This window comes from Narcine bancroftii, chromosome 1, assembly GCF_036971445.1.
Source record: "Narcine bancroftii isolate sNarBan1 chromosome 1, sNarBan1.hap1, whole genome shotgun sequence".
In the NCBI taxonomy this organism is placed as follows: Eukaryota; Metazoa; Chordata; class Chondrichthyes; order Torpediniformes; family Narcinidae; genus Narcine; species Narcine bancroftii.
The window spans coordinates 105,546,111-105,560,701 of record NC_091469.1 but is presented as its reverse complement, the minus strand read 5'-3'; the positions used below and the strand labels follow the sequence as shown (position 1 = coordinate 105,560,701).

At 39.5% G+C, this 14,591-nt stretch overlaps 1 protein-coding gene across 9 annotated transcripts in view; it reads right to left on the bottom strand.

Annotated features, from left to right (window-relative positions):
- Window positions 1–14,591, bottom strand: part of LOC138762150 (tenascin-like) — a 189,820-nt gene that overhangs the window by 55,618 nt on the left and 119,611 nt on the right. For 5 of the 9 annotated variants that reach the window (XM_069935624.1, XM_069935656.1, XM_069935646.1 and 2 more), the window contains 4 exons: window positions 12,488–12,751; window positions 8,398–8,667; window positions 5,261–5,533; window positions 1,091–1,363 (listed from right to left, as the gene is read on the bottom strand). The exons of 2 other annotated variants lie outside the window; for them this stretch is intronic. In XM_069935624.1, coding sequence (XP_069791725.1) covers window positions 1,091–1,363; window positions 5,261–5,533; window positions 8,398–8,667; window positions 12,488–12,751 — 1,080 coding nt within the window. The remainder of the gene's footprint in view (window positions 1–1,090; window positions 1,364–5,260; window positions 5,534–8,397; window positions 8,668–12,487; window positions 12,752–14,591) is intronic. 2 more of the 9 variants (XM_069935667.1, XM_069935685.1) reach the window with 2 other exon arrangements.

The following is a 14,591-nucleotide window of genomic DNA, read 5'->3' as shown; positions in this document are numbered from 1 at the left end:
ACCAGGGGAATGTTTTTTACATGAGTTGTGGGTGCCTGGAATGCCTTGCCAGAGATGGTGGTGGAGGCTGAAACATTTCAGGCATTTAAAAGACTTTTTGACAGACACATGGATGGAAGAAAAATAGAGAGTTATGAGGTAGGAAGGGTTTAGCAATTGTTTTTAAGAAATTAATGGTTTGGCATGACATTGAAGGCTGAAGGGCCTGTATTGTGCTGTAGGGATATTCTAGAAGGTCACCTTGTCTGTTATTTCCCATCCCATATATGTCTTTTCAATGCATGGGGTAATTGAGCCACCTTTGTGTAAGGTTGTTCAACATAGCATTTATTTCCCTATGAATGCCCTTGAGAAGCAGACATTGATAAACTTGAACCTTTCATTAATGAACCAATTCGTTGGAAGAGGAAAGGCAACTTAAATCAATTCATTGGCAGTGAAGATCATTTGATGTCATTTGATGATTTGAGGCAATCTTGGGACGTTCACCTTGTGCAAGGACACACATGCAGTACGGACTTCAATAATGACGTTAGAAACTGATCTTTGCACAATATAGTCACTACGTCTTAACTCTTCAATGAGCCAGTGAAAGCCTGGTTTAGTCCGAGTGTTTACCTCTCTATCTGCACCTATTTTATCTCAACCTAACAACATTGAAGGTAACAAATATCAAAGCATGAGGTGGGAAGTTTTTTGCACCTTCACTCTAAAACAATAGTGCACAGACAATAGAAATTAGTACTGGCAAAGAATATAACTCAGTTGGACTGGTTTAACTTTCTCGATGCTGTTTGTACTTTCGCAATGTCATTGCTCCTCTGTGCCCCATCACTTTTTAGATTGTCAACCCAATCAAATCTACATCTTTGAGCCGAAAGTGTTTAAAGTGTTGTTAGATGGATCTCAGGAGAGGGAGAAATAGGAACAAAATTAAGGAATACATGCAGGGAAAGAGTCTGAGCTTCTTCGAACTACATTGGAGTTGTTAAGTGCAGTCATTAACAGGAAGTTGCATTTTTCAAAAGGGAAAGTTATTCTTCCTTAAACCATGAAAGAGGCTGTCTGTTGCATGCTTTAAGTGATGTACCTGTTGCAATGACAGCAGTGAGAGGCTGTATATGCCAACCTTGGATTACACCAGTAACATTAACTTGGTATCCCGTGCCTTCTATTAGGCCTGAGATGTCAGTAGTTCGTGTTTTCCCTGATAAAACTTGCTGTATGGGCTCAAGCGAGCTTTCAGAATCGCTAATGTCTATGAGAAAGTATTCAAACGCCCCATCCTCTGCTGTCCAAGAGAGTGTGAAGCTTTCCGAGGTAATATCTGAAACAATTAGGTTCTCTAGTTCAGGTTCTTCTTCTAAAGGAAGGAAGATTTATGGAAATATTTATTTTAGTCATACTCATTGAAGCAAAATACCATTTTAGAGCAATTCTAATTTCAACATGAAGTGTGCAGTAGATTAATATATAACTTGTACATGCAAACCAATAAGATGGATTAAGACTCATGAAAAATGTGCCAGGATTTAAATGTGTTCTAAAATTTCCTGGTCCCTCTCACAAAACATTTGCAATGATCTCCAGTCAAGGGGCAAAGATAAAATAAACTTCTTTGATCCTTGTAAACTGATTGTGCTGGACGGTTTTGGTCTATGTGGATGCTAAGCTGTATTGCACTGGCTACTTCTGATATTACTGGAACTACATTAGCAGTGAAGATGGCACAGCAAGTACTCGACAATCTGTATACTGCGACTGATTGGGGGTGTCTTTCTCGATGCATATCTTTAGCAGCAAGCAGTAGGAAAGGATTAAAATGAAGAAAAATTGCAAGTGTAAGTGAACTTGTTAATTTGCCAGGAACCAGAGACAGATAATACAACAATTGCTTGGATTGCTAAGGCAATCAAATTGAATTAACTGTTCAGCATAAAATTAAAAACTTCTCTTTAGATGAGTCATTGGTTATTTTCAATGAATAACATTTTATCTGCAGGGTCGGTGCCAGAATGAATGTTAGAGGGGGGCATTAGCATGTTGGGGGGGCACAGTTCAATGCTCATAAACTTGCTCAGTGGGGTGGGGGGTGCTGTTGGATACTGAGACCTACCTGCCAATGAACATTAACATGATCCATCCCTCCGATGTAGGTGACGGGAGCGCTGCTTTTATTGCATCACTAGACACTAGTGGTGCTTGATGCACACTAGTGATGCAGCCTGGGGCGGGTGGAGAGTCACTAGTGTGCATCAAGCTGGACTCTAGTGACACCTGACACATGCTAGTGATGCCGGAGGGGGTGGAGGACAGGTCTGACAGTGAACGATGGCTGTAACTGTATGGGAGGGGGCAATGCCCACAGTTCCCCCCCCCCTCTGGAACCGAACCTGTTTATCTGCTTCTGTATTTCTTAATCAAAACACTTTTAGCCCCCTTGTCACCTCCCCTGTGTCCGCAGGAAGTGCTCCACATGTTCCCAACCTCTTCCCTCACCACCATTTGGGCCTCTTTAAATATGTACACGTAGTTAGTGGTTTTACAAACTAGTTTTTAAAGCCTAGGCCAGGCAGTCTAAATGTGCTTTTACAATCATAACAGGATCTTTAATCAAGGCACAACAGATTTCCAAATACTGTTGCTTGTTCAGGCTTACTAATTACAACACAGAAGGAGCCACCAGTAGAAGAATCACACAAATCTCATTCCTCCTTGTCTTTTTTCTCTGATCCTGCAATTTTGCAATTTATTTTCCTCAACTGCCTACTGTCTTCTCCTTTGGCTGTTTCCCTACAGTTAGCCAGTTAACCAACCCCCCATGTCCTTGGGATGTGGGAGGAAACCAGTACAGCTAGGAAAAACCCATCTGCTCAAAGGGAGAATGTGCACACTTCACAGACAGAATCCAAGGTCAATGGCAGGATTTAAAGGCAGTAGCTACACTGCATCTCTTAAAACAGCACCACAGTCTGGGGAAGAATACTGCTTCAAGATTCAAGATTTTTTTTGTCATGTAATAAAACAGAAATATAATATTACATGAAATTGGTGTAAGGCAGAGAAAGATTTGACATCAGCTGTCCACCGCCTCTTACATTCAGAGAAATATTATGCCAAATTCCAGCCAATTTAGAGTGCCGTGGTTAGCGCACATCTTTACACCGCCAGTGGTCGGAACTGGACCAGGGTTTGAGATCTTGCACTCTCCGTAAAGAGTTTGTACATTTTTCTCCTGTCTGCGTGGGTTTTGTCTGGGGGCTCCAGTTTCCTCCCAATATTCAACACGTAGATTAATGAGGTGTAAATTGGGTGGGACGGACCTGTGGGCCAAAATGTCCTGTTGCCATCCTGTATGTCTAAATTAAAAAAAATAAATTAAAAAAATATCTTTGCAGTGTGTCCACTTTCAGACATTTGGAGTTTTAATTTAATTCCCCCGAGATTTGGATTTACTGCATTCATATCTATAAAGGTCATAAGGTTGAATTAAAAATAGATTTTGGCAACTATCTATAATACTAATTCTTACTAAGCTAATTACAACTTGTTGCCTTCAGCAAATCCATTGTTTAAATAAAGCATTGCCATGCAGTTTAACAGAGAATGTCTTAACACAGATATATTTCTGTATGCAATTTCCAAACTCTGCTTCAAGAAACACAGCATGCTAAATTTCTACTAGTGAAGCAAAACTGTATGCCACTGCGCTGAAAGGTGATGTACTGCCAGATAGAATTGATATCCTTCTATGGGATGAAGCTTCCCAACCTGATAGCATCACATGCAATCTTTGAAAAAATTGGATTTGCTATCAGTGCAATGCCAACACCATTCAATCACTCAGCTCCATCAAACTCTGAGAAAATTTAGTTACCAATTGAAGTGGAGATAAAGGAACTTGTAAGCAATGAGCCTTTGAGTAAACACTCATTTAGATTTCTCAGTAAATGCAGGGGACCTACTCCAATGCTGTTTGAAGTGTGAATTTTGAAGCTGTGTTTCTCTTTTGAAGTACACTATTATTCACAGCTCATGTCCCCTGTGAATATTCAAATTTCCTGGATAAGTTACATCATGCTTCTGAGTTTTACAGTTGCTGTGTGACAATGAAATAAGCAAAACAGTCAGATGAAGTTGATTGTATGTTGGCATGGCTGTGCTACTTTACCTTCTCAGAGTAAATCTGGCAACAGGAAGCAAACAACAAAATAAAAGAATTCTCTTACTCAGCAGCTTATCAGTTAGAAGCTTTCAAACATAGCTGGAAATTATATCACATAGAAACTGGGTTCATCAGCGAGAGCCCAGGGTGTTTTGCGTACCATTCTTCATGCAAATTGTGTTTCAATTTACGCCTCAAAACATGTAGAACACTCAATGATTGATGCATGCCCCATTTGTAATTAGAGCCCCTTAATGCATATCGCAAATATTATGCAAAGCATGCAATGCATAAGTAAGACTCCATTATAAAAACCTCACTGATGTCTTTGACAAGCTGAAGATCATGGGATAGGACATGCAGCCACAGCAGTGGTGGGTTCAATACACCTGCCTGTCGTAGATCGTGAATCAGTCAGCAATTTGTGATGAGGAAGATGAATAAAGAAGCAGAAATTATTAGACAATTAATCTCAAGAGTCTCCAGAGGGAGCTTTCCTGCATTAGTTATGGCTGAGAACAGATCAGTGCTTTTCCTTGTCCAGCAATGATATTTAACCTTTCTAGTCACTTTCCCTTGGGTGCATCTCCTGACTCTCAATCAAATCAATCTTCCCTTATTCTTATTTCCTTTATCTTCCCACCTTCTTTGTATTTCATCCCATTTTTTGGTCTGTCGTTCCCATTTTGTTATCAGTCTTTAAGTCCCATTGGTTAAGGAGATACCTTGTTGGCACTGGCAATACATGGGTGAATTAAATTGGAGAATAACATTGCCAATAGTATTTTTCAGTTCAAAGATGGCTATGGTTGAAGGTATAGGAATGGTGTATGGGAATTCTATCTAATGGACTGTCCAGCAAGTTCTGAGCCATTCTATTAAGACACAAATCACCAAAAAAAGAACCCAAAAGATCAAACTATTATTGACGCTGAACCAATCTTCCTTTGTTACAAAGAGCATCTCAAGAAAAGGTAAGAAATCCTGCACACAAATGAAGCCAAAGATGGCAAATGATCTGTGCTAACATTTGCTTGATATTGTTCAATAAAAATTGAGAGACAATAAAATGATTTTGTGATAAAATACAGATACCTGTCAATGCTACAGTGGTCAGAGGGTTTGTTCGTCGACCATTGACAATGCCGTATAAATAAATCACGTAATTAGTGCCAGCTATGAGGTCGGAGAGTTTAGTAGTTTGCTGGGTGCCCGGTACTCTGTACTCCACTGAGTCTGAGAAATGGTCAGAATCTATAAGTTCTATAACAAAGCTTTCAAATGCCTCGTCCTTTCCCATCCAAGAGAGGCTGAAGCTGTTTGAGGTAATGTCTGAAACGACTAGGTTGTTGACTTCAGGTTCTGCTTCTATAGGGATTGTTTTGGAAATAAAACTTCAGCACTTTTAAAGCAATATAACAAAAGAACACAGATTAGCATAAAATTAAATGGAAAAGTCTAAAAATCAACTTGATTATTACCATGCACCTCCGGTTACAATGAGATGACTCCAGATCAGCCATTATCAACGTGGGCCCTCCAGTGCCCTTGGTCGCCATTGCACTTTTGAGTAAAAACCTTGCTTTCTTTTAATCTCTCATGTAATATAAATACTTTTATGTTTTTTATGTGAGAAGTACAGAAGAAACCAAAACTTGATTGCTTCATAGGGAAGCCAGCCCATAGAGTAGAGTCCTCAGTTTAAAAAATGGTTGAGAATGGCTGCTCTAGATAATTCACCTGCCACCTGTCTTGGAATTTTATCTTAACAGTTACTTGACCAGAATGCACCTTCAAGCGGTTTAACATGCCATTGTACACCACCAAGCTTTTGCCTTCTGATGAAGCAGTTACCTTTCATGCTCTATCTAAACATGTCAAAATTCACTTGGCTCTCCTGAACTGGAAGGCATATCACTACCATGTAGCAAATGTATTGTTGAGCTTGATAATTTGTATATTTGCATTATTTCTGAAAGTTACAATATTGTCCATACCATTACCTGTGATATCTCATTTATGAAGTCAATACTAATCTATGGTTGGACTGATTAGACCTATTGCATGCAAAAACCACCTGAGCATGTTCGTTGGTTGCTAATTGGACATCTATGAAAATATAATTTTATCTAATTGAAAAGAGCATCAAGAATTGTAAATACCATATATTTCAGCGTATAAGTCATATCTTGAAACCCTCAAAAATCTCTAAAAAAAATGGGAGTCGACCAGATATACTTTTCAGTCCTTAAATTCAACTCAAAAATATTGCTCAATGCCGATTCGGTGTACAAGTTGACCCTTGAAAAACCGAAGCCCCAACTACAAGAAATTTTCATGCTACCCCAGTATATTAGAACAATTTTTTATTGAAAAAAAAACATATTTAGAAATCTTCAAAATCACTATCATCCATCTGAGGCAAATATTGTGGCAAGTAACTCTCACAGTGAACATACTCTCACTGTTTAAACAGTCATCATACAGGTCCCAGTCTGTGTCTGATGAGGTGATTTCAGCTTCGTCACCGGTGTCCCACAATAAATCGTCTTCCATCAATTGCACAAGGGGTACTGCAATTTTAAAATGTTTTTACTAGAGTTTCAACTTTCACTTTGTCCCATGCCTTGAGCACGAAGTTACACAGCACATTAACTGATGCACCACGCATTGCCCTGCCTTTTGTAAATGACTTTTCTGCACTCGACATCCATGTATTCCATTCCTCGTGCACATGGCCTTTGAATGGCTTGTTCAAGCAGACTTTGAGAGGTGGCAATATAGACGTCAAACCACCCGGGATAATCACCATGTAAGTATTATGTAATGCTATTCTACTTTCAGTTTTCTCAGTTAAGTAGCTACAAAACATATCCCAGGCCAGCAAACTCCATTATTTGCGTAAACTGCCTTGCCATCTGTTCCACACATTGCCTCTCCATCGTTTTACACCATTTTCATCCATCCATCCTTTTTCATGAAAATGTACAAAAATACCTAGAGGGAATTTCATTTTCAGTTTAATTTTCCATTTGAAGATTACCATGGGTCTTAACTTTGTCCCGTCGGCCATGCACGATAACACCATGGTAAACCTGGTCCTTTCATGACCTGTACTTCTGGTTTGCACAGTTTTATCATCTTTCCATTCCACTGTTCTATTGCCTGTCATGTCAAAATTCATGGGGATTTCATCCATCTTTCTGATATTCGTCAATGCAAACGGTATTTCTGCCAATTACGTATAATAAACTGGTGAAAACATACAACTTTATGATCGTTTGGTAGTTTTTGTTGTAATACTATATTTTTCCTGTTCATGAAACGATTGCACCAGTCGACTGTAGCCTCAAAATCATCATTGCATTCTGGGTGCAATTTTGCTCACTTCAATGCAAATGCTCTTATTTTATTTTGGGTGACTCTGTAGCAATCTTGCCTCTATTCACATACCCATTCTCCTACGTGATTTTCCAATTCTGGCCAACAAGTGATTCCTCCTCTAATTGAACATTGCTTTTTTGGTATTTTTCTTAAAGTCTCTTCGTTCTTCTTCCAATGTCTTACCAACTTCTCATACACATCAATTTTTTTGCAGCTTGGCCATTTCTATCACTTTCAACAAAACACGCTTCATACTTTCATTGTTTTGCTGGAGCCTCCATGATAACAACCACCCTCAGCCAACGCTCAACAGCTCAGTCATCGCAATTTTTGAGGGTCGACATATGCTCGATATATAATAAAACTATTAAAATGAGACTGAAAATTGGAACACGACTTATCTGCTGGTCAACTTATACTCTTAAATATATGGTAATATGCTTGACAAAAAGGTACATATGATTTTTTAAAAACGAAACATGAAAGAAATGACATGCATTTGTGTTACTGCAATAATTTAGAATGAATTTATGCACAAGTTATTTATAGCACACTGCTCTTTTTCTCTTTTCTACTGAAGTCTGAATGCTAATCAGAACTTCACTTAAGAATGGAGATTGATTTTGAAAGTTTACATTATCATCCACTATAGTTGGAATAGAGAAGAATTATTGTCTATCCTGAACCACTGCTAAATTTTGGAGGGAGAAATCCGAATAAAAGTTTAAGTACTTATTTACTTCACTATGGCTAAATAAGCAGGTGTGTTATAAAAACTGGTTGTGTGAAAGAAATTAGTGATGTAGAATCAAATGATAGCCAGATGTCTCTAGCTGGAACTCAAATACCTGTTGTAGCAACTGCACTAAGCGTGTGCAAATGCTGTCCTTGATACAGGCCAGTGAGGTAAATGACATAATCAGTGTTGGCTGAGAGATTTATGATGTCAACAGAACGAAGATTGCCTGATACAGTGTACTCCAAGGTTTCAAAGACCCTGTTGGGATCTGTGACGTCTACTATAAAGCTTTCAAAGCTGCCATTTGCTATCCAAGAGACAGTGAAACCATCTGAGGTGATATTGGAAATCATTACGTTGCTAATTTCAGGTTTGGTGGCTGAGGAAAGGAAATAATTGTTTGGGGAAAAAGAAAATTAATCAGTATGTCACAAATAATAACTCTTCCCAACATGCAAACCACAGGTTTGTGTGATTAACTTCGATTGCATCTGACAATAAATTGAAGATCTCTAAAGTCTTACGCATTTCTGCACACAAAAAATATAAATGAATACAAGCAGAAAAGAGATGAAAGTGGTTCCAACATGCCAACGAGATAGGATTCTTCCAATATTTAGCCAGATATAAATTAATTAAAAGGTGAATCATATAGTAAAATATAAAAATAATAGGATGCAATTTATTCATAATTAAGGATTTTGTTATTTTATGTTTTTTCTAATTTTGTGATTGTGATTTTTTTAATTTTGAAAAATTTAGACATACAGCACAGTAACAGGCCTCTCTGGCCCATATACCCGTACTGTCCAGATACCCAAATTAACCTACAACCTCAGTATGTTTCGGAGGGTGGGAGGAAACCAGAGCACCCGGAGGAAACCCATGCGGACACAGATAAGACGTACAAACTCTTTACAGATTCGAACCTGGGTTCCAATCGTGCCATCCCTTTTCAGAAAGAGTTACATTAACAACATACCATGTTAAAACTTCTTGTCAAATTATTAGATTGAAGTTATGGGAAGACTATCTGAATGACTCATTCCTGTGTTTTATGGCTGCAGTCCCATGGCCTCTATTGGTGCAAGAACTGATCAGCTGTTATGTGGCCCAGACGGTTCTAGGATTTATGTGTTGAGTTAGCTGATTTAATTGTGAGTCAAGTTAGGAGCACCAAGCTGAAGCAAGTTGGACAATGATCCCTGCTCCTCTTTGCCAATCAATGACCCCAGTCTGGCATCATGAAAGGCTGGCATCTGCCTGTCTGTGATAGCTCAGTGGTGAAACATGCACTTGCATTTTTCGAGTATCACCGTGGCTATGGAACTACCAATATTGGACAGAGCAACTGCAGAATTCAGTGTAGCTTGGGCAGAGGGATCAAATAAGGGAATGACATACAATATGAAGGATCAGAGCCCATGGACCATTTGGAAACAGAGGGATCTTGGTGTACAGGTCCAACAATCTCTGAAAATGGCAGCAGAAGGAGGTAGGATCGTGAAGGAATCAAATGGGATGCTGGCGTTTATTGGCAATAAGCCTTGGGCAACACTGTTAGTGTAACGGATGATGCAACGGTACTGCAGCGCCAGAAACCCAGGTTTGAATCTGCCGCTGTCCATAAGGCATTTGCAGTTCTCCTTATGATCTGTGTGAGTTTTCCCTGGGTGCTCCAGATTTTTTCCACATTCCAAAGATGTACGGGGTTGGTAAGTCAATTGGATGTAATTGGGCAGCACGGGTTTCATAAGTGGAAATGGGCCTTCTACTGTTCTGCATGCAGTTCTGATCATCACTCCATAGAGAGGGTGTGAGAGCAGGGGCGCAGAAGATATTCACCCAGGATGTGGCCAGGAATGGAGTGGTTCAACTAGGAGGAGAAACTGGATAGCTTTAGAGTGGAGAAATCTGAGGGGAATACGTGAGAGAGTAATCGACATCCCAGAAGCATCAGTAGAGCAGAGAGTGAGAAACATTTCCCCATGCAGTGATGTCTAAGACTGGAGGGAAGAGGTTTTAAATGGAGCAGTAGGAAATATAGAGGTGATCTTGGGGAAGGACATTTTCACCTAGAAGTTGGATACAGTTTTGAATGGACTGGCGAGATGGTGGTGAGATAGAGACTAATTACATTTTAGAAGCATTGGATGAGCACTTGAATCCCCAAGGTAGAGTAGGCCAAGGACTAAGTGTGGGATGATGGGATTAATGTGGATTGATACCAGTGCAGACATAGTGGGTTGAATGGCCTGCTTCTCTGCTGTAATTCAAAGAAAGAAAGGAGAAGGAAACGACTCTGAAATATCATCTGATTGGCTGGGGAGGGGGGGGGGGGTCAGAAATGGCTGCTGATGTAGTCATTAGAAAATGGGAGAAGATTTTTAAAAATTGACACTATTTTGTATTTTTGACAAAGAATCAGACAGATTTGAAAATTAACCTTATGTTTTGGTACCAACACAGTATTATTCACACAAACATTTGAGCTGATTATGAAATTTAATCAGCTTTGGATATCCTTGTGTAATATCATATTTTTTAAGTAACATTTATAAATCCAATCTATTAACTTGATCTTTCAACTATAGAATTGTTAACATGCTTTATATCAGTGGTTCTCAGCCTTTATTTCTCCACTCATGTACCACTTTAAGTATTTCCTATGCCATAGGTGCTCTGTGATTAGTAAAGGAATGCTTAAGATGGTATGTGGGTGGAAAGAAAAAGTTTGAAAACCACTGTTTTAATCGTACCTAATTAACTCGTTAAGTGCACAGTTTTATAACTCCAAAGGAAATGGACCAATGACAATTTTTCTCAAGCAAAATATTTCAGTAACAATTGGGTCTTGAGTAGCGATTTTCAACCTTCCCTTCCCACTCACGATCCCTTACTAATCAGAGAGCACCGATGGCATAGGGATTACTTAAAGTGGTATTTAAGTGGAAAGAAAAAAGTTGTGAACCAGTGCTTTAGATGATTCTGATTTATTGAGAATTGAAAGTGTACGTTGTTGTAGATTTTTGATGTTAATTCAGAATGAGCACGCGCACAAAATCAGAAACAGATATTGCGATCCATTACTTCATTGCCACGTGTAGAAATTGTATTTCTCATGCAACCATGCAGTTTTGCAGTTTGCATTGCAGGCTTGCAAACTGTCACACTTCCTTTGTAGCACACATACTTCAATGCCACAACACAGAAAGGTAGAAATGGGAATTGGGATGTTTGAAAATAGTATACATTTAGCAGGTATTTGAGAGAACTGGGCATCATGAGCATACAACTAACATTTATCTGCTAATTATTGGAGGTACAACATCAATGGTTAAATAGTTATGATCATCTGTAGGTTTGCCACCCATTGGATTTATTGACTGAGCGCCTCCAAAATTTTTAAATCAATCTTTGCTTGCAGGAACTGTTCAGATTTTCAGTGATTGTCCAATGCAGTGAAGGAATTAAAGAACCAGTCAAAATTCCACAAAGCACAAAGTGGCAGTCCTACAACTGATTGAGATTGGGTGCGTCCCCAGGAATAGACAAAAACAAAGCCAAGTGACCTGTATCTGAGAAATAAAAAGATATATTTTCACACAGATACAAGGCCACACAAACAAATGATATTTCTAGGCCCCAAATCATTTTTGGGGTGGAGTTGGGAGGAGAGTCAACCTTGTTAGTACAGTGTGGTGCCTCCACTTGGGCTTTTGATGCAATTCCTTGCTGTTGTACAGAAAAGTTTAATGGCTGTGATATCAAAGCAAAACAACATTAAATTTCAGTTAAAGAAGGAGGTCTGCAGATGCTGGGGTTGAGTGCAATATACAAACGTGCTGGAGAAACTCAGCAGGTCATACAACATCCATGGGGAATAAAGGGTTACTGACGTCTCAGGCCTGGGCCCTTCATCAAATATGAGGCAACATTAAAATTCATGCAGTTTTAGGATGGCTGAGAAACATTCCATCACTCAAACAGCCATTCAGCACAGATCAGCTTCTAAACGTTCCCAATGAAATTAGTGAATGATTTGAGGGTGAGGAGAGGTGTTTGACTTTGAAACGCAGAACCTGCAATAAAAATGAATCAAAGGCATAACCTGGAGAGGCTGCAATGAAAAATAAACCGTGATAGACCTGGTTCATTTCTGTCTGAAAAAGAAGTCAGGAAAATAAATATTAAAGTACCTGTCTGAGCTTCAGTGTAAACTGGCTTTGTTGGCTGACCATGGATTGTACCATAAATGGAAATCTCATAGTCAGTTCCAGCAGGAAGATCTGGGATGACTACGGAACGTTGATCACCAGGCAGTGTGTATGTTAGTGGTTCGAACAGCCCATCAGAGTCAGTAATTTCTATAACAAAGTTTTCAAATGGCCCGTCAGAAGTCCAAGAGAGTCTGAAGCTGCCTGCGGTAACATCTGATACCGTTAAGTTGTCAAGTTCAGGTTCTGGCAAGGTAATTAATTATACAAAATATTATTATCTGCTGCAAACGTGTGCCCACGAGACACAAGTTACCAATCACTAACACAACTCTGAAAAATATTGAGGTAGATGGAATGTCCATGTCAGGCAATAATAAAATGGTGATATCTAACCAGATGTAATAATTTATAAAGCACAATGGGAATATACACATAAATTGGCAGAGGGAACCTGAAAAATAATACAGATCATGAGGTAGAACTGTAACAGTGGGTTAGTGCCATATCGAGCAAGGAGGGAGAAAGCAGCAGATTTTATTTGATTAGCAATGTGGTCAGAAATCCAAACCAGAAAACATTCACCTGTAAATTAACAGAATCATAGTGCATTCTTGCACTTTCAAATTGAATCTGCTCCTTCTCTGCAAAGTACAGCAATAATGATGCAGTTATTCTTTAATTAGAAATGTCCAAACCAAACATGCAGGAAGTGATCAGAAAATGTTTGATACTGTGGGATGTTAATGCCATTCATTTGAGACAGTGGGTCTCCATTGCACTTTTACTCTGAAGTAAAAACTGGATCATTGGACATCATATTTCACTAATTTTTTCAATCTGAAATTACTCAAAATGCACGGTTATTGACACACAGGAAAATTTCAATTGGGCTCAAATTTGGACCTGCTCAGCTCCTGGCACATTGCACAGTGGGCAAATGGGAACCACTGTCCCAACAAACTTCCCAGTGCAATGCTGGAGAAACTTAGCAGGTCATACAGCATCCATATGTAGTAAAGAGCAACCAGGTCTGGGCCCTTCATTGGCTATAAGCAAAAACACACATGCTTGAAGGGGGAGGAGAGGAGAGAGCAACGGACAAGGGGAGAGGCACAGGCTAACAGGGAAGAGGTCATAGGTGGATACAAGTGGAAGGTATCTGTGAAGGGGTTCTCTGATAGGAGAGGGATGGGGAGGAGGAAGAGAGCTGGAAGAAAGGAGACAGAGGGGTATGGAAAGAGAAAGACTGGGGACAAAGTAAATGGAAATTGGAACAGTTGATGTCAATGGCTGGGGGGGGGGGTAGGTGGGGGAGGGGGAAGGTGGGGTATTCAAGATGGACTAAGTTTCAGCCTTCTGCTCTCTCTGGGGTAGGGGGGAAAAACTGCCAAGTTCTTGATTTGAAGCTCCCATTGAACCACCTGTGGTGGGACATTATGTTACGTCCACTTGGGAGTGCATGCTCAGACTTAATTGAAAGTCTTTGCACTGTCCCACATTGCACAGAATTTCAGCTCACAGGAGGTCAGTGCTTTAAAAGAACTACAGGTAGGAGAGGAAATTCTGCGAACAGCAGGTATTTTTCACAAAGGTCCTGATTCTCAGTGAGTGACATGTCACTTTGTCATGGAAAGCAATGAGTCTTTTTTTCCCCAATGTTGTTGAACGAGACTCACAACATCAGCTCTCAGCAGCCGATTAGTAACTTAGCTTCATGAGGGAATATGGTTTCAGTGGATTTTTAGACTTAGTTTATGAGCAACTATTACATTCTTTTGACCAAATAATACTCGGAGATTAAAAAATAACAACCATTAGACAACTGATATCTGTTCAAATCTAAATACTATTTGTTTGCTGAAACTATCATTTTGGAACTAAAGCCCATTCTGTACACTGTGTGCAGTACACAGGAACAGTATACCACAGATATGCCTTGTAAATGGGTCTAGTGTCCATGCTACCTTGTTTAAAACAAAATGCCATCTTGTGGCAATGGGGATTAATAAACAATTGGGAGAGTTGGACGTGTGGAGTAGGTGGCAACTTCTCCTAATCCAAAATGAGACCGAGTTGGCACTCA